This window comes from Heteronotia binoei, chromosome 19, assembly GCF_032191835.1.
Source record: "Heteronotia binoei isolate CCM8104 ecotype False Entrance Well chromosome 19, APGP_CSIRO_Hbin_v1, whole genome shotgun sequence".
NCBI classification, from domain to species: domain Eukaryota; kingdom Metazoa; phylum Chordata; class Lepidosauria; order Squamata; family Gekkonidae; genus Heteronotia; species Heteronotia binoei.
Genome location: NC_083241.1, coordinates 20010880 through 20035457, shown reverse-complemented (window position 1 = coordinate 20035457; position 24578 = coordinate 20010880). Strand labels below are relative to the sequence as shown.

Below are 24578 nucleotides of genomic sequence, written 5' to 3'. Positions count from 1 at the left end.
GCCCTTTCGTTCTTCACACTCATTGGCCAGATCTAGATCCTACGCAGATAATAAAAGATCGTCCTGGAATCAGCCAAGACAGACCTTCAGAAAAGGATTCAATAATCCTAGATTCTCCAAACAGAATGCAGACCGCAGAGACAAGCAGGATCGGGAACTGAAGTTCAACAAGGCGTGACAGGACTTCAGTTCCGGTAGGGGGAAGACTACATCATTTTCAAGACGCCTGGGAGGCTTCCCAAACGGACTGTTGGACATTAGAAATTGTATAGTGCAGTTATGCAATAGAATTCAAAAGCACCCCGCTGGAGCGCTTTCTGATATCCCCAATTCGAAAGGATTCTACAAGGAGATCAATAACGAACAAAGCCATATCACATCTTCTCGAAATCAATGCCATAGAACAAGTGCCCATAGAGCAGAGGGGTCAAGGCATGTACTCAGTATTCTTCACTGTACCCAAGAAGAACGGAGACTGGAGAGCAATACTCGACCTAAAGTTTCTCAACAAGTTCATCCATCGCCGACATTTTTGCATGGAGATCCTAAAGTCAATCACTGAGGCTCTGAAACCAAGGGAGTTCCTCACGTCGTTGGATCTCATGGAAGCCTACCTACACATTACGATTCTTTTATCCCATCGGCGCTTCCTTCGGTTCTGCATGGGGCACAGACCCTTCCAATTCAGGGCACTTCCCTTCAGCTTAGCCACAGCCCCCAGAGTCTTCATGAAGGTGATGGTGAATGTTGTGGCTCTCCTCAGACAGCAGGGTGTCCATATTCATCCATAACTAGACGACCTCTTGATCATATCATCGACCCATCAGAAAGCCCTGTCAGATGTCCAAACGACTATTCAGTGTCTACAGGAACATGGGTTTCTCATAAACCTATCCAAGAGTGTCCTAGAACCAACACAACGGTTGGAGCATCTGGGGATGATCATAGATACTTGAAAAAAATCGCTTTTTCTACCAAACGACAAGATCCTGAAAACCAAACTACTTGTGAACCTTGTTATCCGGAGTATCTAAACCCCACTATTGACTTTAGCCAAATTGATGGGGCTTTTCATCTTGAACATGGATGCAGTTCAGTGGGGCAGACTACATACCAGACCCTTACAAAGTTTCCTCCATCCCCACCAATACCAGATCATGGAAAAACAGAATCCGCAGATCAAGATCTCCTTAGTGGTCAAACACTCTCTGAAATGGTGGTCCAGGGATGTCAACCTCCGACAAGGCAGAATCTACCACCTCCCCAGAGAAGTACAGCTGTTCACAGATGCCAGCCTGTCAGGATGGGGAGCAACACTCGACAACATTCCAACGCAGGGTCGCTGGTCACCGTCAGAGACTCAACTTCCGATCAATGTGTTAGAATTACGGGCGATCCGTCTAGCTCTGTTATTCTCTGCCGATCTAGTACAGAAGCAACATGTTTTAGTACGAACAGACAATGTGGCGGCGAAATCTTACCTGAATCATCAGGGGGGTTCGAGATCTGCAGCTCTGGCCAGAGAAGAACATCATCTCCTGTCCATCAGAGCAGAACACATCAAAGGCATTGTCAACTTCCAAGCAGATTGGCTCAGTCGAACGGCCATACAACCAGGAGTATGGAGACTGTAGTCGTAGGTATTCCAGCAGATAGTTCAACAATTCGGGCAATCAGTCATGGACTTGTTTGCTTCTCACAACAATTATCAAGTACCAAGATTTTACACCAGGTTCTTTCACCCCACCGCAGCAGCAGTGGATGGTCTGACAGTGACTTGGCTCCAGGGTCTATTATATGCCTTCCCTCCGATTCCGGTGTTATCAAGATTTCTTCGTCAGGTGCAACACCAGAAGGCACGGGTTATCTTAGTAGCTCCGTGGTGGCCACGACGCCCATGGTTCTCGTCTATTCAAAAACTGTCAACCACCCAGCCACTACGGTTGGAGATATCTCCAGACATGCTGACACAGGGTCCAATTTGGCATCCACACCCAGAATGGCTGCAATTGACCAAGTGGAAATTGAACGGTCTACATTCCAAAAATTAGGATACTCATCAGAAATTACTAACACACTACTGGCCTCGAGGAAGGAGTCTACCACCAGAATTTACAAGACTACCTGGAAGGCCTTTCTTAGGTGGTGCCGCAGAAAGACAAGGGATCCACTAAATCCATCAATTCAATACATTTTGGAATTCTTACAAGATGAACTTCATTCTGGATTGAAACCAGCCACTTTACGTAGACAAGTAGCAGCTTTGTCATCGGTATTGGGACTGATACAGGGAAAAGATATTTTCAGACATTCACATGTACAGAGGTTCTTGAAGGGGGCCACACTCAAATGCCCCCCACAGATTCACAGATTTCCAACATGGTGGTTACACCATGCTTGCTTCTCACAACGCAAACATGGTGTAACCACCTGTGCGCGCTCACAAAATCACCTTTTGAACCGTTACAGGACATTTCTCTGAAATGGCTACGTTCGAAGACCATATTTCTGATAGCGATCACATCGGCAAGAAGGGTCTCGGAAATTAATGCCTTATCGGTAAAGAAAGAACTCTGTATTTTTCACAAGGACAAGGTGGTTTTCCATTCAGATCCTACCTTTCAGCCCAAGATTGTATCTAAGTTTCACAATTCACAGGAACTGCATTCACCATCATTCTGCCCAGATCCTAAACATCCAAGGGACCGAATGTGGCACAACTTAGATGTTAGACGTTGTCTGAAGGTGTATCTAGTCAGAACTGAACCAATTAGGAAGACAGATGTCATGTTTATCAACGTTACACAACCTAGGCTGGGACAGATGTCAACACCAGCCATCAGCTATGCTATTAAGCAATGCATCACTGAGGCATATAGGGCAATGAAATTAGAAGTATCCAGAGGGATTACAGCACATTCAGCCAGAAGCGTGGCAACTAATGAGGCCTTTAACAAATACGCTTCGGTAGACGAGGTGTGCAGGGCTGCAACATGGTCTTCTATTTCAACTTTTGTCGTCACTACAAATTAAATGCTTACAGTTCAGCAGAAGCAGCATTTGGCAGAAAAGTACTATAACATGTGTTCCTAGAGAAGAGCGATACCCCACCCAATCATTAATCTACTGTCAAGATCGACTGATTATGACTAAAGACTGGGGGGATCTTGGCCTAAGTATCAGGCCTGGTTAAAATCATAATGGATCCACTGCTGCTAATGTTCCACCCTTAGTTACTTCCCTTCCCCCCTTTTCTTATTTTGATTTGCAACTGTGTGAAAGAAATAGTCGGCGCCTTCTCAAGGCCTGAAGGTGGGAGGAATCCTTGCATGATAATGCCAGGACAGGAGGCTAGCTATCGCCTGAGAAAGTATCTAGTAGTTGTGTGTGAATGTTTCCTCCTGAAACCCACCCCCCCCCCCGTAGGAATGTTTTTGAAGTGTATCTTAAAACCCATGTATCAATGTATTGGTTTCATTCTTAGCAAGCTAGAGGCTTGCGCCAGAGTACCGGTTATCAATAAATGTAGTCTTAGTATCAACTTTGACTCATTCTTGAATCCGTCGACTTGACATAGAAGAACCCAAGATGGCCTCCGACTCAGAGGGAGAATAACCATTGGTACTAACCGTGAGGGGTCATTCTTCTCTGAGTACAGGAGAACATCTTGCCCACCACACTGTATCACTCATACTAGGGTCTGTTCTGCCATATCTATATCTATTTCATTTTTTCTTGCTGCTTCACGGTTCTTTCTGTTATGCTTGTTGCATATTATCTGACAGTTATTACTGCCATTACTGTTATTACTGTTTAATTCTTTTGAGTAAGGTTGCTAGTTTAGAAACTGCTTCTCGGAGTATCCCAACTGAGGAGATCTGGGTGCTCCAGGGTCAAAGGAGAGGAAGAAGAATTATTCTATTTCCTGCCTCCCTGACAAGATGGTGGAAAGCACCCAAGATGTCCTCCTGTACTCAGAGGAGAATGACCCCTCAGGGTAAGTACCAATGGTCGTTCTACATCTTGTGGGACAACAAAAATGAGGAACATGCATACTGGATGGGGGATACACTTCTGAACAGTAGTGTGTTTGAACAAGATGAGCACCCAGAGTAATGCAGCGACACAAAACACTAATGTGATCTTGAGGTGTATCAACAGAGGCATATTTCCAAGTTATTTATTGACCTTTTTTCAGCCTATTTTACTCTCTTACCTTCAGGACTCCACTGAGGCCTCTCTCTTCCAAACTTGTTGCTTTCTACAACTTGTGAAATGGCTTCTTTAAGCTGCTGTCCAGAGACCTAGAAAATGTTAAAAGTCCTCTAACCTTGCTGTACGTTATAGAGTTGTGTTAAAAAAAAAAATCCACACTGATTTTATTCCCAATTCCTGATCAAGACCAAAAGAATAATATCCATCCAAAATATGAGAATAATAAAGAGTAAGATCAAAAACAAGAGATATGTCAAATCGTTGAACAGTTCTATAAAAAATTATTTGAAGATAAGCAAGTTCACAAAACAGATTTAGAAGATTACATTAATCAAAATCAAAATTTACTGAGGAACAGCAAAAATTCTTAAATGAACAAATAACAGTAAGAGAACTTGGAGATGTAATGGCATCTCAAAAGAATGGCAAAGCCCCAGGCCCAGATGGATTGCCTGCGGAATTCTATAAAGCCTATGAGGAGTCTTTATTGTTACCATTTAAGCGTCTCTTTGAAAAGATTGAAGATGAAGGTCAAATACCAGCTTCATGTCAAGAAGCTACAATATCCTTATTGTTTAACATCTATATGCGCCCCCTTGACAAGATTGCCTGAAGGTATGGGTTGGGGTGTCACCAGTATGCTGATGACACCCAGCTCTATCTACTATGGACGGACGGCCTCCCTGTGCCCCAGAAAATTTGGACCGGGCGTTACAGGCGGTGGCTGGGTGGCTCAGGCTGAGTGGATTGAAGTTGAATCCGGCGAAGACAGAGGTCCTTTGCTTGGGTCGCTGTGGCCCGGGAGGGGAAATCCCTCTGCCAGTTTTTGACGGGGCGCCACTGACAGCGGCGCACAAGGTCAAGAGTTTGGGGGTACTATTGGAGCCTTCCCTAACAATGGAGGCTCAAATAGCAGCCACTGCCAAGTCTGCATTTTTTCATCTTAGGCGGGCGAGGCAGTTGGCCCCTTTCCTGGAGCATGACGATCTAGCAATGGTGATTCATGCCATGGTCACCTCGAGGTTGGACTACTGTAATGCCCTCTACATGGGGCTGCCCCTGTGCCGAACCCAGAAGTTGTAGTTAGTGCAGAATGCAGCTGCCCGGCTGTTATTAGGGCTCCCAAGATGGGAGCACACTCAGCCGGGGCTTCGGGATCTGCACTGGCTGCCAATAATATACCGAGTTTGGTACAAGGTGCTGGTTATCACCTTTAAAGCCCTATATGGCCTAGGACCTGCCTACCTTAGGGACCGTCTCTCCCCACATGTTCCCCAGAGAGTACTGAGATCGGGTTCTCAAAACCTGCTTGTAATCCCTGGGCCAAAGGAGGCCCATCTGAAATCCACCAGGGACAGGGCCTTTTCGGTAATGGCGCCTTGCTGGTGGAACCAGCTGCAGGAAGAGGTGAGGGCCCTGCGGGACCGTGGGCAGTTCCGCAGGGCCTGCAAGACAGCCCTCTTCCGGCTGGCCTATAACTAACTGACATTGGAAACTTTATGGAAGGTTGTAGTGTAGCACTTTGGCAGATCGCTTGTTCTATATGTTTTATTATTCTACTGTTTTAAATTGTCTAAATTGATGTATTTTTAAAGCCATTGTTGTAAATTGATGTATTTTAAAGCCAAATTTTATGTTAGATTTTATATGTTGTGAGCCGCCCTGAGCCGCTTCAGCGGGAAGGGCGGGATATAAATTGAAATAAACTGAAATAAACTGAAACTGAAGTATCTTCCTTGTGCACTTAAAAATGGAAGTTCCTTATTATTCCTTCTTAATGGCAATTCCTGCTTGCATGTATATTCTTGAAATCAATGTTATGCTGTGTTCTGGAGTGGTTCTCAATTAGTACCTTTGATCCCCAAATTCTGGTCGAAGGAATTTGGTACCTTTGATCCCCAAATTCTTAGTTGAAGGAATGGACCCATGAAACCAGTTCTCAGTAGCCAAGCTAAATGTTTGTGGCTTGTCCAGTCACAGACAGAAGGAAGTCTGTGGGTTGCCTGCAGGCATTATTTGTAATGCTGTTTATAATAAGCAGGGCTTCTTCTTTTTTTTAGCAGGAATGCACAGGAACACAGTTCCAGCTGACTTGGCATCAGGGTGTGTGGCCTAATATGCAAATGAGTTCCTGCTGGGCTTTTTCTACAACAAAGCCCTGTGCAAACAAATGGTGACATCAGGGGGTGTGTCCTGACATGTAAATCAGTTCCTGCTGGGCTTTTTCTACAAAAAGCCATGATAGTAAGTATTTATTTATATCCTGCTTTTCTCTCCAGGGAGGGAGGGCAAAGCAGCTTACAACACTGTTCTTCCTTTCTCTATATTTTCCCCTGGAGTTGCCTAGGTAAAGTGCATAGTTCCTACTGTGAGGCAGGTACTCCCCATGTTAACTCACATGGCTCTGCATGTTCTTCCTCCCCCCCTCCAACCCCATTTCCAAGGATCAAGAATTCCAATCAAGTCATTTGGTCTGTAGCTAGGTGCATAGTATGCTCACCTCACTCGACTGGGAGAAGGGAATTTGGGGACATGGTGGGCAACGGCGCTTTTTCAGTGGGGTGCCCTAAGCTCTAGAACTCCATGTACAATAACAGCTGTCTTGCCCCATTGCTGGAGGTTTGTGAAGGCTATATTTTCCCAAAAGGTTCTGGTACTTGCTGAACTGACCTGAGCTCTGATGACTTTCTAAAAAAAAAAAATTATCTGGCCATCACTAGGTTTTATTTCTTTTTGCACTTTTAGTCCTGGTGTGTTTGATTTTATTTTATGTGTCCGATTAAAAACATATAAGGGGTGATACTTGATAGAGGTTGATAAAATTATGCATGAAATGAAGAAAATGGATAAAGAGAGCTGTTTCTTCCTTTCCCGTAATACTGGAATGGAAGGGCACCCAACAAAGCTGATGGGTAATAGATTGAAGAGAGACAAAAGGAGTTATGGCTTCACTCAACAATTACATAGAATCATAGAGTTGGAAGGGACCTCTAGGGTCATCTAGTCCAACCCCCTGCACAATGCAGGAAACTCACAAACACCTCGCCCCTAAATTCACAGGATCTTCATTGGTGTCAGATAGCCATCTAGCTTCTGTTTAAAAACCTCCAAGGAAGGAGAGCCCACCACCTCCCGAGGAAGCCTGTTCCACTGAGGAACCGCTCTAATGGTCAGGAAGTTCTTCCTAATGTTGAGCCGGAAACTCTCTTGATTTAATTTCAACCCATTGGTTCTGGTCCTACCTTCCGGGGCCACAGAAAACAATTCCACACCATCCTCTCTATGACAGCCCTTCAAGTACTTGAAGTTGGTGATCATATCACCTCTCAGCTGCCTCCTCTCCAGGCTAAACATGCCCAGCTCCTCCAACCTTTCTTCATAGGACTTGGTCTCCAGACCCCTCACCATCTTCGTTGCCCTCCTCTGGACCCGTTCCAGCTTGTCTATATCATTCTTAAAATGTGTGGCATTTAAACTGTGGCATTTGCTCCCTGGGTCTGTAGTGCAGTCATGGGAGCTGCATGGAGATCTCATCTTACCTGTGGGTCGGGGTGCCTACTGATGATCATTTGCACGCTGCCAGGACTGCAGTGGCTCAGGACTGCGTGGACCTCGTTGAGCGTCATAATTTGAACCGATGCCTCATTGATTTCTACAATTTCATCTCCACACCTTCCAAAAAGGACATAAGGAAACATATATCTAACCGAATAATCAGTGTTTCATCTGTATGATGCCAACAGTTTCTAGACAAGCTCGATTAAGTCCTCCAGCACCTTGGAGTCCAACAAGATTGCGGGGGGGGGGGGGGGGGATGAGCTTCCTTCATCAATGCCCAGTAAAATTAAATAAGGGGTATCTGACGACAGGTGCCTTGACTCTCAGAAGCTGACACCCTGAAAATCTTGTTGGTTTCTAACATGGAATGATGCTTCTTTTGCAGACTAGCTGAAAATATTGTTTTTTAGATATCACCTGTGCAGTGGTGAGAAGTGCTATCAAGTCGCAGCCGACTTCATAGCAAGAGATGAGCAGAGCCGGTTTGCCCTTGCCTGGCCCTGCATGGCAAACCCTGGATGCCCTTGGAGGCGTCCCATCCAAATGCTAGCCAGTGCTGACTCTGCTGAACTCTGACAAGGCTGGGCTGGCCAGGGCCCTACAGGCCAGGGAATGCATCACCTATAGCAGGGGTAGCCAACGGTAGCTCTCCAGATGTGTTTTGCCTACAACTCCCATCAGCCCCAGCCATTGGCCATGCTGGCTGGGGCTGATGGGAGTTGTAGGCAAAAAAACATCTGGAGAGCTACCATTGGCCACCACTGACCTATAGCCATCAGCAACATGACAAACTACTGTGGCCTCAAATTTTTGAATGAAAATTAAGTTTATATTTGGATAGTCTGATGTTTTATTTTAGGATAAGTAGATGAAACATGGCACGTTCACATGCTCACCAGCACTGTAATCCCATAGCTCCTGAATTCACTGCTAGCCAGAGACATGAGGCAGAATATTTTCCAGTACTGTATTTTTCCATGGAAAGTGTTCCCATTTTGCAGACTCATTTTTTCATAAAATTAACAACATTGAATCGATGTAATTGTCAGTACACTATCAGGCAAACTTTTTTTGTGGGGTGGGGGGGAATCCACATATATCCTGGGACACATGTAGGTTTCTCCAAAAAGCACTCCTTTGGGACCGTTTCAGGCAGGGAAAATGGTGCAGGGGGCATCTTGTCTATTTGCACCAGGGCCCTGACCTAACCAGGCACCACAAGCACAGGAACGGAAAAGAACCCACCAGTCATACGTGGTGGTGTGGCATCTGACATGGAAGCGGGGAGGGAGCCCAGACCCAACCTGTGCACTCCATAATGCATGAGGAGAATACAGGTTGCAGATTAGTAGACAGCAGCAGGAAATTTGACCAGGAGAATACAGAACATGTGGTATATGCAGCACTTGCAGTTCTCATGCACCTGTTACTGTTTCACACTTGCTTGATCTCTCTGCAAGTTTCTCTTATTGTGCCTTTAGCAGGAAACTGACCTGTGCAGCAGTACATGCTTTTAAGATCTGCTGTGTGCCCACAGCTACCTGCCTGCTGACTTGTCTGTGTTTGCTGAAATCCTTTCCACTATGAATACAGAGGGCATGAAAGAGCACTTCATGGTTAGTGTGGTGGTTTGGTTCCCCCCCCTCCCCCATGCGAGCTGTGGAAAGTGTACAGAGTATGAAAAATCATATTTGGCATGGCAAGAGGGTCAGGGTTGTTGTTGCTAGACAACTTATGCATGGAATCAGTCATGGGCTCAAATACTTTAAATCAGCACCTTAGGTTTCTTTGGGAAGTGTTCGATCCAAGTGCACCACTTATGGATACGAGTTGGTGGATTTCTTTGAAATTACCTTACCCTGTTGCTCTATCCTGTATGACAATTGTATTTTTTAAAAAGCTACAACCTTCAGAAGGATTAGACTGACTTTCAGCATGTGAATATAACGGTCAAACTGCACATTATGGGGCTTTTTTAATTTATCATGTCAGGATTCCTCAACCTGACTTTGAATCAATCAGTCAGACAGCACACTGCTGGGGTTTCATTTCCCAAGGGAAGGGCTTCAGCCTCCCCACTCTGTGCCTTTTTCCTGGCCCAACATGTGCCCCTGACTAGCACTTGGGAAATAGATCCTCAGCAGCAAAGTGTGCCAACTGCTTCCATGTGTCCAAAATGTAATGTGTAGTTTGGCCCATTAATGCACCTGTATATTGAGGCAGCCATTCACTTGCATACCTGAGCCTTCCATCCATGTGAGCCACAGAGCCTGGAGAAAGGGTGTAGATGAAGATTCCTGAAATGCATTGGAAGTAAGGGATGTGGCATAATCCAATCCCTAAGCCAACACCAGCCTCTGGGAAACAATATTAGAAAGACAGAAAACAAATATGAGCTGTAAAAGAACGTGTATAAAATACCCCATTGTGATGGAGGAAAGTTGCTGCTAGATTATGGTGACCCCATAGGGTTTTCAAGGCAAGAGATGAATAAAGAGGGCTTGCATCTGCACAGCAACCCTGGGCTTCCTTGGAGGTCTCCCATCCAAGTACTAACCAGGCCTTAGCTTCCAATGAAATCAGGCTAGCCTGTACCATCCAAATGGTCCATAAAAGCCATTAAATGCAAAATCTTGTAAACACTGATAGATATACTTGCTCTCTGTCAAATAAATGTTACATCTAAGTCTGCAGCTAGTGAGTAGGGGTGCTGCAGAATACAGTATCCCCCTATTGAATTCTCTTTCCTCTCTCAGTAATGTGGGCTTGTGGGAACAGATTCAAAAATGGTGTCGCTGGTTCCAATCTTTGGTGGTGCAGTTTTTTTTTTTAATACACTCACCTTTGTTCAAGGAAACTTCCATGATGATCCTGTCATTGGGATTGGTGGTGTTTAGAGAGAACGTGGTGCTTTCTGAGTTGAAGGAGCTGTTTTCTTTGGTGATGCACATAGCGGCACTCAATGAGTGGCAGAGATGGGATGATAAATAGGTGGCTGCTGAGTGTGGTGTGCTGAGACTTGTCCGCACAGTGAGCGTGAGAAGACCTTTCTTGGCCTGCTAGAAAGAAGGGTGCACCAGAAACCATTGATTTATACCAGCTGCTGCTGCTGTGTGATTGTGTGTGTAAAAAAAGACAGAGCAAATACTGTGCAGGAACATCACCTTGAATTTCTGCAGGGCTTCGTAATGTGTTAGGCCATGCATGGATTCACCATTCAGTTCCAAGATTTCATCCCCTGTGAACAAAAAAACCCTGGGTCTTGTTAGAAAAAAGGGTACAGTTCCCAAAGGATGGAGCTTGCACACACATCCCAAAGTCTTTCACTTTGAACAGTTTCAGCCCCTCTGTTTCAATCTGTGAAAGAAATTATGTGTTGCGTTCTGCTCTTGTTGAGAGGTCAGGGTAGGTGGAGGTTTGAACTAGGGGAATATTCATCCACATCCTTGCATTTTTTTTAGCATAATGCAGCGTAGAGACTTGAGTTCTGCCCTTCGATAACCCATGTTAATTATTCTAAAGGCTGCAATTTATTTATTATTTCAATTTACATTCTACCCTCTGCGCAAGTGGGCTCAGGGCAGATTACAACAAAATTTAAACCCAGAACTTGGTAACAACGTTGGTCTTCTGCAAGCTGTACTTCTCTCTCTCACACTCTCTCTCATTTTTTTTTGTATTTTTATATGTGCATGTGTTTGTCTGTGTGTGGCATGAGAGTGTGTATGCACTTGGAAGTTATGATGACCTCTGGTAACTGACCCCTACTGGGGGCCCTGAGGATATTCAGAGAGGTGGCTGAATAAAGCCTGCCCTTCTTTCCCACCTCTGGTATTCCAAGGAGGTCCCACATCCAAGTACTTGCCAGAGTTGACCCTGCGTAGCTTCCAAGAGCTGTCGAGATCGGGCTTGCCTGGGCTATTCATGTCAGGGCCAAGCTGAACTTATTTCAATGAGGCTTCTAATGAACAGTTTGTGGTGGGTTGTGCCCATTGCCTTGATGGCAGCATTGAACCTGAATCACTCTATCTGCCTCCCCCCCAAGAACAGCCATCTCTCACCTTCTCGTAGCCTTCCATCGGCAGCAGCAGCCCCTCCAGGAAAGATGGTCTTAACATAGATACCGATGGGGCCATAAATGCTGTCTTTTCCTCCAACAATGCTGAATCCTAGCCCCTAAATGGACATGGAAACCAAGACAGAGAAAGGACATTATTTGGAGCTGCCAACTGATTAAAGAATTTGGTGCTGCCAACTGATTAAAGCATAACCTTTCAGAGAGCTCTGAGAGAGGGTGGATAAGAAGGCTATAAGGGTGAGAATTGGCTTTCTAAACAGCTGGAGGAATTGCTGAGAAGTGTGAGTTGTGTGATTGCTAAGAATTTCTGAATTTGTGTGGTTGCTAGGAAACTGCTGTTTGTTTTGAGGGGGCTGTAGGTGATCGTTGCTGATTGACCGGGAGTGGCTGTGTTCCTGGGACAGACTGAGGCCCCACCCTCTTTGCATTATTAAGCTCCACCTTGCCAGAGGCGTGAGCTGAAGGGCGAGAGCTAAAGGGCTCTTGGCCTGTGACTCTTAGCCTGGGGGCTCTGTAAGGACCAGGAACCCGGATCCCTATTTTCCTTCTGTCCCAATAAGGTTAGTAGACCCTCCAGAAGGAGAGCCACATAAACACAACATGATTTAAAGGGGGACTGTATATTTTAAAAAGCAGGGGGGTGGGGGCTTTCCAGTGTTTTGCACTGAGTGTCACATGTATGACTGTCTGCCCACAGGATAGAAGTCTTGGGTGTGTGTTCGATACAAAGAGCTCCTGGTCCTCAGGGAACGAGTTCGCACCTTTGAGGCCGAGGTGGCTGACCTGGAGATGCAGAGAAAGTCAGGCACTCGGAGAAGACTCTCGGGGACGTGTTAGATGAGCCCCACTCTGAACATGGCAGCCCCGTTGCTGCCAGGGAGCATGAGGGTCGAGAGGAAACAGGGCACCGTGCTGAGGACCAGTGGAATGTGACCTCAGAAGGGACCTCTTCTTCAGTTGGTGAGCGGGTATCCTTTCACACCAAGGAACCATCCCTGGGCAGGGGGGGGGGGGGGGTCTTGGTAGTTGGTGATTCGATCCTTAGGCAAGTAGTCAGCTGAGTGGCAAAACTGTGTACTGACCGTATGGTGACTTGCTTGCCTGATGCGAAAGTAGCGGACATTACGTGTATTGTAGATAGGCTGATAGACAGTGCTGGGGAGGAGCCAGTGGTTGTGGTGCATGTTAGCACCAACGATGTGCGGAAATGCAGCCATGAGGTCCTGGAGGAAAAATTTAGGCTGCTAGGCAGGAAACTTAAGGCCAGGACCTCCAAGGTAGCCTTCTCAGAAGTGCTACCTGTTCCACGTGCAGGGCAGGAAAGACAGGCACAAATTAGAAGTCTCAATGTGTGGATGAGACGATGGTGTAGGGAGGAAGAGTTTAAGTTTGTTAGGCACTGGGATGCTTTCTGGAACAAGCGGGAACTGTACAAAAGAGATGGTCTCCACTTGTTCCCAGAAGGAACCAGGCTGGACTGTCTGCCAAAGGCAGCAGGAGGAAGGTTGCTGTCCTAACTTGCCTGGGAAATTATAGATGTTTGTATACAAATGCTAGAAATGTTCAAAGTAAAATTGGTGAGTTGGAATGTTTAGTGTTGGGGGGGGGGGGGAAATAGACATTGTGGGAATTTCAGAAACTTGGTGGAATGAGGAGAATCAGTGGGACACGGTGATTCCTGGATATAAGTCATATCGGAAGGATAGGGAGGGAAGGGTTGGAGGTGGCTCTGTATTAAAGAGAGGGTATACAGTTCAGTAAGACTGAGGTCAGAAAATTAGATTCCCTTCTAGAAATGCTTTGGATCGAAATGGCCCAAAAGGAAATTTAACTATGGGAGTTTGTTATTGCCCACCAAATCAAAAAATAGAGGACGATTATAATATGATGGAAGGATTAAAGACAAGTCATAAAAATTGTGTCATAATAGGTGATTTGATTGATTTGATCAATATGTGTTCTGGTTGAGAGAGATTGAGTTTCTAGACACTCTCAATGACTGTGCTATGAAGCAGATAGCCACAGAACCTACCAGGTACGGGGCGATCCTGGATTTGGTACTAAGTAATGCTCAAGACCTGGTGAGAGATGTAAAAGTGATTGCACCACTTGGGAGCAGTAACCATAATGTTATTGATTTCACCATTTGTATAAGTAGGGAGTTCCCCCAAAAGACCAGCACAACTACTTTTAACTTTAAAAGGGGTAAATACTCTGAGATGAGGAGGCATGTGAAGAGGAAACTGAAAGGAAAGGTAAATGCAGTCAAAACCTTTGAGGAAGCTTGGAGGCTATTTAAAACTACAATCCTAGAAGCTCAGATAAAATATATACCACAAGTTATGAAAGGCACAAACAGATATAAGAAAAGGACTCCTTTAAGTGGTGGAAACCTAGTCCAAGTGAGATTAATAAAAGGGAACACAGGCTGTGGCAAAACAAATGCAAGACTGTGATCAGGCAGGCAAAAAGGGACCATAAGGAGCATATTGCAAAAAACATAAAGACCAACAATAAAAATTTCTTCAAATATATTAGAAGCAGGAAACCAGCCAGGGAGGCAGTGGGGCTCTTGGATGACCATGGGGTAAAAGGATTACTGAAGGAAGATAGGGAAATGGCTGAGAAGCTAAATGTATTTTTTGCCTCCGTCTTCACTGTGGAAGATGAGAAGTGTTTGCCCACTCAAGAACCACTAATTTTGGAAGGGGTGTTGAAAGACCTGAGTCAGATTGAGGTGACAAGAGAGGAGGTCCTACAACTGATAGACGAATTAAAAACTGATAAGTCACCAGGTCCAGATAGCATACATCCAAGAGTTCTGAAAGAACTCAAGGGGGGCGGGGCGTCGCTTGACAATGGCGGACGCATACTTTTGAGCGGGCTCCCACTTTCCCAGCATTAAATCAAACTGCCATAGATCGGACCGAGAGAGATGAATAAAAACAAACACAGGAAATCAGCAGTTAAAAAGAACGCCAGAAACTTACGACCAACAACAGTTGAAGAATTCTTTTGGCCTGAGGAGCAGGGAAAATCTCAACCCCCCTCTACACAAGAGCAGTTAAAAATGGCGCCAACCATTAACGAAGGAAACGACGGAGATAAAGAGCAAACAATGCAAGACTCCAATACCCTTACAAAACAAGATCTTAAGGAGCTTAAGGAGGACCTGCGTTTGTACATAAAAGAAGCAGTCGATGACGTCCTGCAACCAGTTAAACTGGATATAGATCAGTTGAAATCTGCAATGCATGAAACAAACCAAATGGCAGAGCATGCAACGGAAATCAGCCAAGCAGCAGCATCCCAAGTACAAGCACTTCAAAGGTCAGAAAAAAATCTTGCAGACAGACTTTTAATTGTGGAGAACAGATGGAGATCGTGTAACCTTAAACTAAGAGGGGTGGAGGAGGACGTGGATCATAAAGGAGATTTAGCAAGCTATGTGTCTGTGTGGCTTGGAAAGGCGATTGGTGCGGAAGACAGGGTAGCTCCAGCCATTGTCAGAGCCTATAGACTGGGGGCCTTAGCTAGAGCGAAAAGGAATAGGCCTCGGGATATTTTGGTGCAATTCTTATACCCAAGAGCAAGAGATAAGATCTTAAAAGAGGCCAGGAGAACCGGAGGTCTTTTACATGAGGGAAGGAAGATACAGGTCTTACTGGATCTCCCCCCAGAAGCAATTCAGAAACGTAAAACTCTTAACTTCTTTGCTAATAAGCTTTTTACATCCAATGTGAGATTCAGATGGAGTGCGTCTTCAGATATATACGTCTTTCGCAATGACTCTCTCATGGAGGCTTCGGATGTCGCTTCAGGAAGAAAGCTATTGAAAGACCTGGGGATTGTACTCACGCCAGAAGAAGAAGGGAAGATACCCAAAAACGTCCCAGAAGATAAGTGAGAAGTGAAACACTGACAACTTTCTTTTAATAACAATGAGACTGTACTTAATGTGATGTCTGCAACATGGCTATATATTTTGTTTAAAGTATTTTATGTTACCACCTACAGACTTTAGATATGACTTTCAATAATATTAGACTTTGGGAAAAAAAACTTCTACTGATGATGATACTTCTGCAGCTGGAACACTAATGAAATGAACAGAGTGTATAGGATGGGAAGATACATAAGAAGAAGCTTTCCTTCTCATGTTTTTATTTTTATTTTATTATTATTATTATTTTACTTATAGGGTGACATACTACAACTCATAGAAGCAACTGTTAAAGATATGATGATGTTAAAAATGAAGATATCTTATAGTATAAATATCTGACTAGTTTAAGTGCCTGAGGTGTGTGGATGTATATATGTATGTGTAGGAGTATGAATGTGTGTGTGTATATATATATGGGTGTGTGTGTGTGTATATACATATATCGTGTGTGGGTGTATATACATATATGGTGTGTGGGTGTATAAACCAGTAATGAATTAATTGGATAACTACAAAATTAAACTAAAAAAGAAATGTATTGATATAAATTAACGATAAAAGGTTTTATCCCCCTCCCCATTTCTCCCCCCCCTTTTTTATTTCCTTTTCACGCCTCATTTCTTTTACATAGGTTTCTCCCTTTCCCTCCCTCCTTTTTTAACCCCTTCCCCCTCCCCTTTCTTTATTCTTCCTTCTCTCTCAGCCAACCCTCTCTAAAGGCATATGTGAATGGATAATAATAAATAAGAGTGAACATATGAACATATGAAGCTGCCTAGTGCAATGAGAGGGCTGGGTGGTGTGAATATTTATAGAAATAGATCCATATAAAGACGCATAAAACTCATAAGGATAACTGGTACAGATATTATATGGAGTTATTGGACATTATAATTATCTGACTAAAGTGTTTTAGATATATTCAAATTAGAAATGAATTAAGTAGGTAATTAAATACTTTGTGCTAAATTGGAATGAATTATCACAAATTAATGATGAATTATGTTTATTCTCTCCCCTAACTCTTTCTGTTTCATATTTTCATTTTTACTTTATTTGGCCTATGGACTTGATCTTTGATATTTTTGATACCCATTTATTTATTTATTTATTTATTTTATCTCTTATTCCTTTCCATCAGTCCCTTTCTATGGAAAGATACGTAATTGATTAGTTAATTGAATTTCGATGGGAAGGTTGGTGTTTATATCATTAAGAATAAAAACATGCATGGAAATATAAGTAAAGGCAGAATGTATAGAAAGGAAAATATAGGTATGATAGATTATTGTTATTCAAGTATTACAGTTGCTAAATATAATTATAGATGTAGGTGGGAACGAAAGTTTAAATATGCATATAAGGTTTAAAGGACATTAAATGTAATGTAAATGTGTAGGTTTTATTAAAATGTTTTATAGGGTCTTATATAGTATTGGTATATTTAAGAGGTTATTGGAAAATTTATGAAAGTTTTACAGAATTCTTAAAATTCTTAGAAGGTTGACATAGGCAGTAATAATACTTCTGTAAGAGCAAGGGAAGGTAGAGGACTTAACAAAGCAACTGGTTTATTTGTTTTTTATATACATAACAAAATTAAATTGCTTGAAATAAGCCCCCCTGTAGGGTAGGGTAGGTTAGGTTAGGTGAGATATTCTTTTCAGACAAGGAAGTTTTTTACTAGCTTCCTTTCTCTCCCCTTTATATAGGGAAGGAATTCTGAGAAGTATCCCTATTTAGGGGAACCACGTTTGAAGTTTTCGTGTTAAGTTGTGTTAGGTTATAATACAGCTGAGTACTCTTAAGCCACGTTAAAGATGGCACACATGTACAAACTTCTTAGTTGGAACTGTAGAGGTCTTAATAACATTGTAAAACGCAAAAGGCTTCTTAACTCTATGCAAAAGGCAAACATTGTATGTCTTCAGGAGACACATCTAAAAAATGCTAATGAAAAACTGTTATCCTCCAATTGGTTTACTCAAAGTTATTTGGCTGCAGGGACTTCAAAATCCAGAGGTGTAGCAATTCTGTTCTCAAAATCAGTACCTTTTCATTGCCAAAAAATAAAGTCGGATCCTAAGGGTCATTATATTTTTGTCAGAGGGGAAATAGAGGGTCAGCCACTTACAGTAGCATCCCTATATGCCCCAAACGTAAACCAGAAAAAATTCATAAAGGCCACTCTTAATCTCCTAGCAGAATTTCAAATTGGTGAAACCATTATTGGGGCAGATCTAAATTATATAATGGACCCTACAATGGACAAAACACACAAAACAGGAAAAAAAGCAACAAAAAGCACTGAATTATCAAATATGATTGAGTCATTTAATTTGGTAGACATATGGCGTTTATTGAACCCGGAAGTTAAACAATACACTTACTATTCTAGTTTACATAAAATTCATACCAGAATTGACTATCTTCTTATAACTAAAAGGCTAGCCAATCAGATACAAGAGGCAGACATTGGCCCCCGCATAATCTCAGACCATTCGTGGGTAACATGTACAATTTCCCCACAAAATGATGACACGCAAGGATATCATTGGAAATTGAATAAATTGTTATTGCAAGATGAAGGGATATGTGAAAAAATAACAGCTTCAATACAGGAATACTTTAAATTTAATTCAACCAACGATGTATCGCAGGAGACATTATGGGACGCATTCAAAGCTGTTATAAGAGGGCAGTTAATAGCAATCGCATCCACCTATAAAAAAGAGAGACAAGCACTACTATCTGAAATAACCAGTAATATCAGGCAGTTGGAACTACAATATGCTAAAAAAGGAGGTAAAAAATTGTTAAGAAAGCTAGAGCAGGAGCGTAGAAAACTAGAACTATTAGAGACTTCTCAAATACAAAAAAATTTAATGATACTCAATCAGAAATATTTTACTAAAACACCAAGGTTCATTAGGTTACTTAGGCAGAGGACCATCCAAAAAAAGGTATCTCATCTTATTTATAATATGCGTAATCCTCAAGGACAACTTGTTAATAAATCTAAAGAGATAATTCAGATTTTTTATAATTATTACCAACAGCTGTATAAATCAGAGGAACCAGATCGAGCCAACATTAAAGAATACCTTAATGCTATAAACTACAATGTCAAAATAACACCTGAACATCTTTCATTTCTAGAGCAAGAAATAACACAATTTGAGCTGGATGAAACTTTAAAGCACATCAAAAACAATAAGGCACCAGGTAGAGATGGTATACCCATTGAATTCTATAAGAAATTCAAATCTGTGTTATTAGCTCCCTTAGTACAAACTTGTAATTCAGTAATGGTTAATGGAACTATACCTACTACATGGACAGAAGCTAGAATCACAGTGATACCCAAACCAGGGAAGGATAAACAATACCCTGCTTCCTATAGACCCATTTCTGTCTTAAATAATGACTTTAAAATATTCTCAGCTGTAATGGCTAACAGATTAAATAAAATAATTGCATACTACATTCATAGTGACCAATCGGGTTTTATTCCCACTAGAACTCTTACAGACAATTTCCGTAAAACTTTAGATTTAATCTTTGTAGGAAAGCAAAAAAAGGTGGAATCAGTTCTGTTGGCCATCGATGCGGAAAAGGCCTTTGACAAAGTGGAGGTCCCATATCTACTTACTCTATTACAACATATGGGCTTTGGACCAAAATTCATGACCTCTATTGAATCCCTGTATGCTAAACCAAAAGCACAAATCTATATTAATAACTATAGATCGGAGGATTTTAATCTACATAGAGGCACAAGACAGGGTTGCCCCTTATCCCCCATCTTATTTGCCCTCTCAATAGAACCATTAGCGTTTGCTATAAGAAACGATAAATTAATCAGTGGTATTCAAGTAGGAGAAGAGGAACATAAATTAAGTCTTTTTGCGGACGATGCAATTTTCTATTTAACTAAACCCTTTCAGTCAATTAGCTCATTACTCCATCAAATCAAAAAGTTCAGTGTGGTATCCGGATTTACTATAAATTATACAAAATCTGAATTGTACCCTATAGTTCTGTTGCCAACCTCCAGACAGAAATTAACAAACGCTTTTCCTTTTAAATGGGTGCAAAAGTCTTTTAGACACTTGGGAATTCAGATACCATTGAATTTACAAGACCTTTATTCTGTAAATTATAAGCCTCTTGATAGCTCTATAAAATCAAACATGGAACAATGGGGTAAAATTAATCTAACCTTGCTGGAAAAAATAGATATGATTAAAACCTTTGTACTTCCTAGATATTTATTCCTATTCTATAACTTACCATGTTATATCCCTTCTAAAGAATTCAAGGATAAACAAAACCTTATTTCTAAATTTTTATGGTCACATAAAAAACCTAGATTTCAATTTAAGTTAATGACTAGACCAACAAAACAGGGTGGGTTAGGCTTGCCTAATTTAGAGGCTTACTATTTGGCCGCTAACTTAAAAAATATATTATGGTATGCAATGAAGGACTGTGATAAAGCTTGGGTGAATATTGAAGCATCCTATTTATTAGGGGACCAACTGTGGGAAGCCATCTGGAATACTCCAAATGATAGGCACTTCATTTCCAAGGACAATCCTTATTTAACCCTAACATTAAAGATATGGGAAAAATACAAAAAAACTCTAATACCATCTATTTCACCGATGGCAAGCTTCCTAGGACAATCCTGGTTTAAACCAGGTCGGGGTACATATGATTTTAAAATCTGGAGGGAGGCTGGTATACATCAGTTTCAAGACATTATTAAAAACAAACGAATGTTGACTAAAACGCAACTAGAAACCCAATATAACATAAATATACCATGGTTTCAATACCAGCAACTTCATTATGTCCTACACAATCCTAGGATCATAGATATAATAGATAGACCGTTAACACCATATGAAAACCTGTTAAAAAGAAGTCCCAAACAGGCTAGAACTTTAACTTCAACTATTTATAATCTTCTTAATTTTAAAAGTTGGTCCGAAATTACTAGTCAACAAAAGGCTTGGGAAAAGGATTGTGGTATACCATTTACTTTAGAACAATGGCAGACTATATGGGAACCCCCTCTCTATAATACTTACTCTTTAAAATTAAAACTTCAGAATTATAAACTCTTCTCAAGGTGGTATCTGACGCCTAAGAAGCTATTTCTGTCACATATAAAACCCAACCCTGAATGCTGGAAACACTGTAGGCAGGAAGGGTCCTTTTTACATTGCTGGTGGCTGTGCCCGGAAATTAATAATTTTTGGAAGGAGATTAAAAAAACAGTAGACAATATTGTTGAGGGTAATATTCCTTTTACCCCAGAGTCAATCCTTCTGAACTACTGGCCAAATTTAAAACTTTCTTCAGTAAAGAAGGAGTTGGCAGCTTTATTACTCATGGCGGCCAAGCTTTTGATAGCGCAACATTGGAAGAGTGATGTGTCTCCTAATAAACAACAATGGATGTCCAAAGTATGGGAAATAGCAGCATTAGATAAACTAGCTATACAGATAAGGGTGAATGATTTACCACAGAAAGACAACAATTTTATTGAGAAATGGTTCCCGTTTTTAAATTATATTAGCTTGGATGATGAATTTGAAAAATGCATTCCAAAAAAATACATAACCTTCTCATACTACTAAATTTCTTCTTAATTTGGAAAAAAAGATAGGATACATTGTGAAATAATATACTTGAAACATGGATGGTAAATGCTTAGATATGTATTAACAGAAGACTGTAAGAGTACTCTTTATGTTGTTTTAGTATTTATCTGTGTTATTGTTTATTATGTTTAACGTCTATGAATATTTTGTTTAGAAAAATTAATAAAAATTTAAGTGTGAAAAAAAAAAGAACTCAACATTGAACGTGGGTCTTCTGACAAAAATATGTAATCTTTCATTGAAATCTGCCTTCGTTCTTGAGGACTGGAAGGTAGCAAATGTCACCCCCATCTTTAAAAAGGGTTCCAGAGGAGATCCGGAAAATTACAGGCCAGTTAGTCTGACTTCAATACCGGGAAAGTTGGTAGAAACCATTATCAAGGACAGAATGAGTAGGCACATTGATGAACACGGGTTATTGAGGAAGACTCAGCATGGGTTCTGTAAGGGAAGATCTTGCCTCACTAACCTGTTGCATTTCTTTGAAGGGGTGAACAAACATGTGGACAAAGGAGACCCAATAGATGTTGTTTACCTTGACTTCCAGAAAGCTTTTGATAAAGTTCCTCATCAAAGGCTCCTTAGTAAGTCATGGAGTAAAAGAACAAGTCCTTTTGTGGATCAAAAACTGGCTAATTAATAGGAAACAGAGAGTGAGTATAAATGGGCAATCTTTGCAGTGGAAGACGGTAAGCAGTGGGGTGCCGCAGAGCTCAGTACTGGGTCCCATGCTCTTTAACTTGTTCATAAATGATTTGGAGTTGAGAGTAAGCAGTGAAGTGGCTAAGTTTGCAGATGACACTAAATTGTTCAGGGTGGTAAGAACCAGAGAGGATTGTGAGGCACTCCAAAGGGATCTTTTGAGGCTGAGTGAGTGGGCGTCATCGTAGCAGATGAGGTTGAATGTGCCCCAGTGCGAAGTAATGCACATTGGGGCCAAAAATCCCAGATACAAATACAAGTTGATGGGGTGTGAACTGGCAGAGACTGACCAAGAGATCTTGGGGTCGTGGTAGATAGCTCACTGAAAATGTCAAGACAGTGTGCGATTGCAATAAAAAAGGCCAACGCCATGCTGGGAATTATTAGGAAGGGAATTGAAAACAAATCAGCCAGTATCATAATGCCCCTGTATAAATTGATGGTGCAGTCTCATTTAGGATACTGTGTACAATTCTGGTCACCGCACCTCAAAAAGGATATTATACCATTGGAAAAAGTCCAGAAAAGGGCAACTAGAATGATTAAAGGTTTGGAACACTTTCCCTATGAAGAAAGGTTAAAACGCTTGGGGCTCTTTAGCTTGGAGAAACATTGACTGCGGGGTGACACGATAGACGTTTACAAGATTATGCATGGGATGGAGAAAACAGGGAAAGAAGTACTTTTCTCCCTTTCTCACAATACAAGAACTCATGGGCGTTCAATGAAATTGCTGAGCAGTAGGGATAGAACGGATAAATAGAAGTACTTCTTCACCCAAAGGGTGATTAACATGTGGAATTCACTGCAGCTACAAGCATAGCCGACTTCAAGAGGGGTTTGGATAAAAATATGGAGCAGAGGTCCATCAGTGGCTATTAGCCACAGCATATTACTGGGACTGTCTGAGGGAGTGATGCTCTGTATTCTTGGTGCTTGAGGGGGGCAAAGTGGAAGGGCTTCTAGCCCACTTGTGAACCTCCTTTCTTTTTTGGCCACTGTGTGACACAGAGTGTTGGACTGGATGGGCCATTGGCCTGATCCAACATGGCTTCTCTTATGTTCACCTATTAATTGATGTCTGAATGCAGGCAGCCTGGTTTACTCCCAGTTTCTTCTGTGGTGACACCTTCCCAGGCTATAGAGCAAAAGCAATAAAACTGACAATTTGTCAAGGCAAATTAGAATCTGAGTGATTGCCTGTGAATCTTGAGTCCGCAAACTAACCACAGGTAAAATAAGCCTTGGTTTTGTTTGAATAATTCAAGCCGTTTTTAAATGAAAGGTCATCTTCAATGTAGTTTCTTAACTTTGAATTGAATGAAAGCAATGCTGTGCAGACAGATGGAGTTCTCTCCCAAGTGCCCGGTGTGATCAGTGTCTGATGGCAGCATCCTAAACAGAATTACACCCTTCCTAAGCCCAAGGACTTTGCTCCATAAGGGGACATCCAGTTTGGGTTCCTGAGCTAGCTAATGTAAATTGGGCAAGCATATAAACCAGCAGAGACGCTGCATGTCACTAGGGCAATGTGCCGCACATGTCACGTGATGCGTGCTGCTAATTAACTAGCTGGTAAAAACTGGGGGGAAGCTTTGATGCACTTTTTATGAGTAGGGTTGCCAATCCCCAGGTGGGGGCAGGGGATCCCCCGGTTTGGAGGCCCTTCCCCCACTTCAGGGTCGTCAGAAAGCGGGGGGAGGGGAGGGAAATGTCTGCTGGGAACTCTATTATTCCCTATGGAGATTTATTCCCATAGAAAATAATGGAGAATTGATCCGCAGGTATCTGGGGCTTTGGGCGGGGGCTGTGTTTTGAGGTAGAGGCACCAAATTGTCAGTATAGCATCTAGTGCCTCTCCCCAAAATACCCCCCAAGTTTCAAAAGGATTGGACCAGGGGGTCCAATTCTTTGATCCCCCAAAGAAGGTGCCCCTATCCATTATTTTCTGTGGAAGGAAGGCATTGAAAAGGTGTGCGGTCCCTTTCAATGTGCTGGCCAGAACTCCCTTGGGAGTTCAGTTATGCTTGTCACAGCCTTGCTCCTGGCTCCACCCCAATGTCTCCTGGCCCCACCCCCAAAGTCTCCTGGCTCCACCCCCAAAGTCCCCAGATATTTCTTGAATTGGACTTGGCAACCCTGTTTATGAGCTTGTTTACATCAAACTTGTTTATCCAAGCACTAACCACAGAGTACATTGTTCACTGTGCCTCCTTCTGGTAAACTAATTCTACAGTTTCTAGCACCTGGCAGTTGCATGAGTCAGTAGCGCTTTGCAGAAAAGTGATTGTGTTGGATTTCAACAGTGAGATGAAGAAAAACCACCAAGACTGTTGGAATTGGAGTGTAATCATTCTTGTGAGCACAGTTTTCAATTGAAGGTGTGCAGGGGTCGTTTTGTAGAAAA

At 42.3% G+C, this 24578-nt stretch overlaps 1 protein-coding gene across 1 annotated transcript in view; it reads right to left on the bottom strand.

Moving 5' to 3' along the window:
* The window catches only part of IL16 (interleukin 16), an 84221-nt gene that overhangs the window by 31725 nt on the left and 27918 nt on the right, over nucleotides 1-24578 (bottom strand). Inside the window, exons 8-13 of the mRNA XM_060260158.1 lie at nucleotides 11835-11949; nucleotides 10938-11011; nucleotides 10616-10829; nucleotides 10013-10130; nucleotides 7755-7887; nucleotides 4217-4304 (exon numbers count right to left, since the gene is read on the bottom strand). Coding sequence (XP_060116141.1) covers nucleotides 4217-4304; nucleotides 7755-7887; nucleotides 10013-10130; nucleotides 10616-10829; nucleotides 10938-11011; nucleotides 11835-11949 — 742 coding nt within the window. The remainder of the gene's footprint in view (nucleotides 1-4216; nucleotides 4305-7754; nucleotides 7888-10012; nucleotides 10131-10615; nucleotides 10830-10937; nucleotides 11012-11834; nucleotides 11950-24578) is intronic.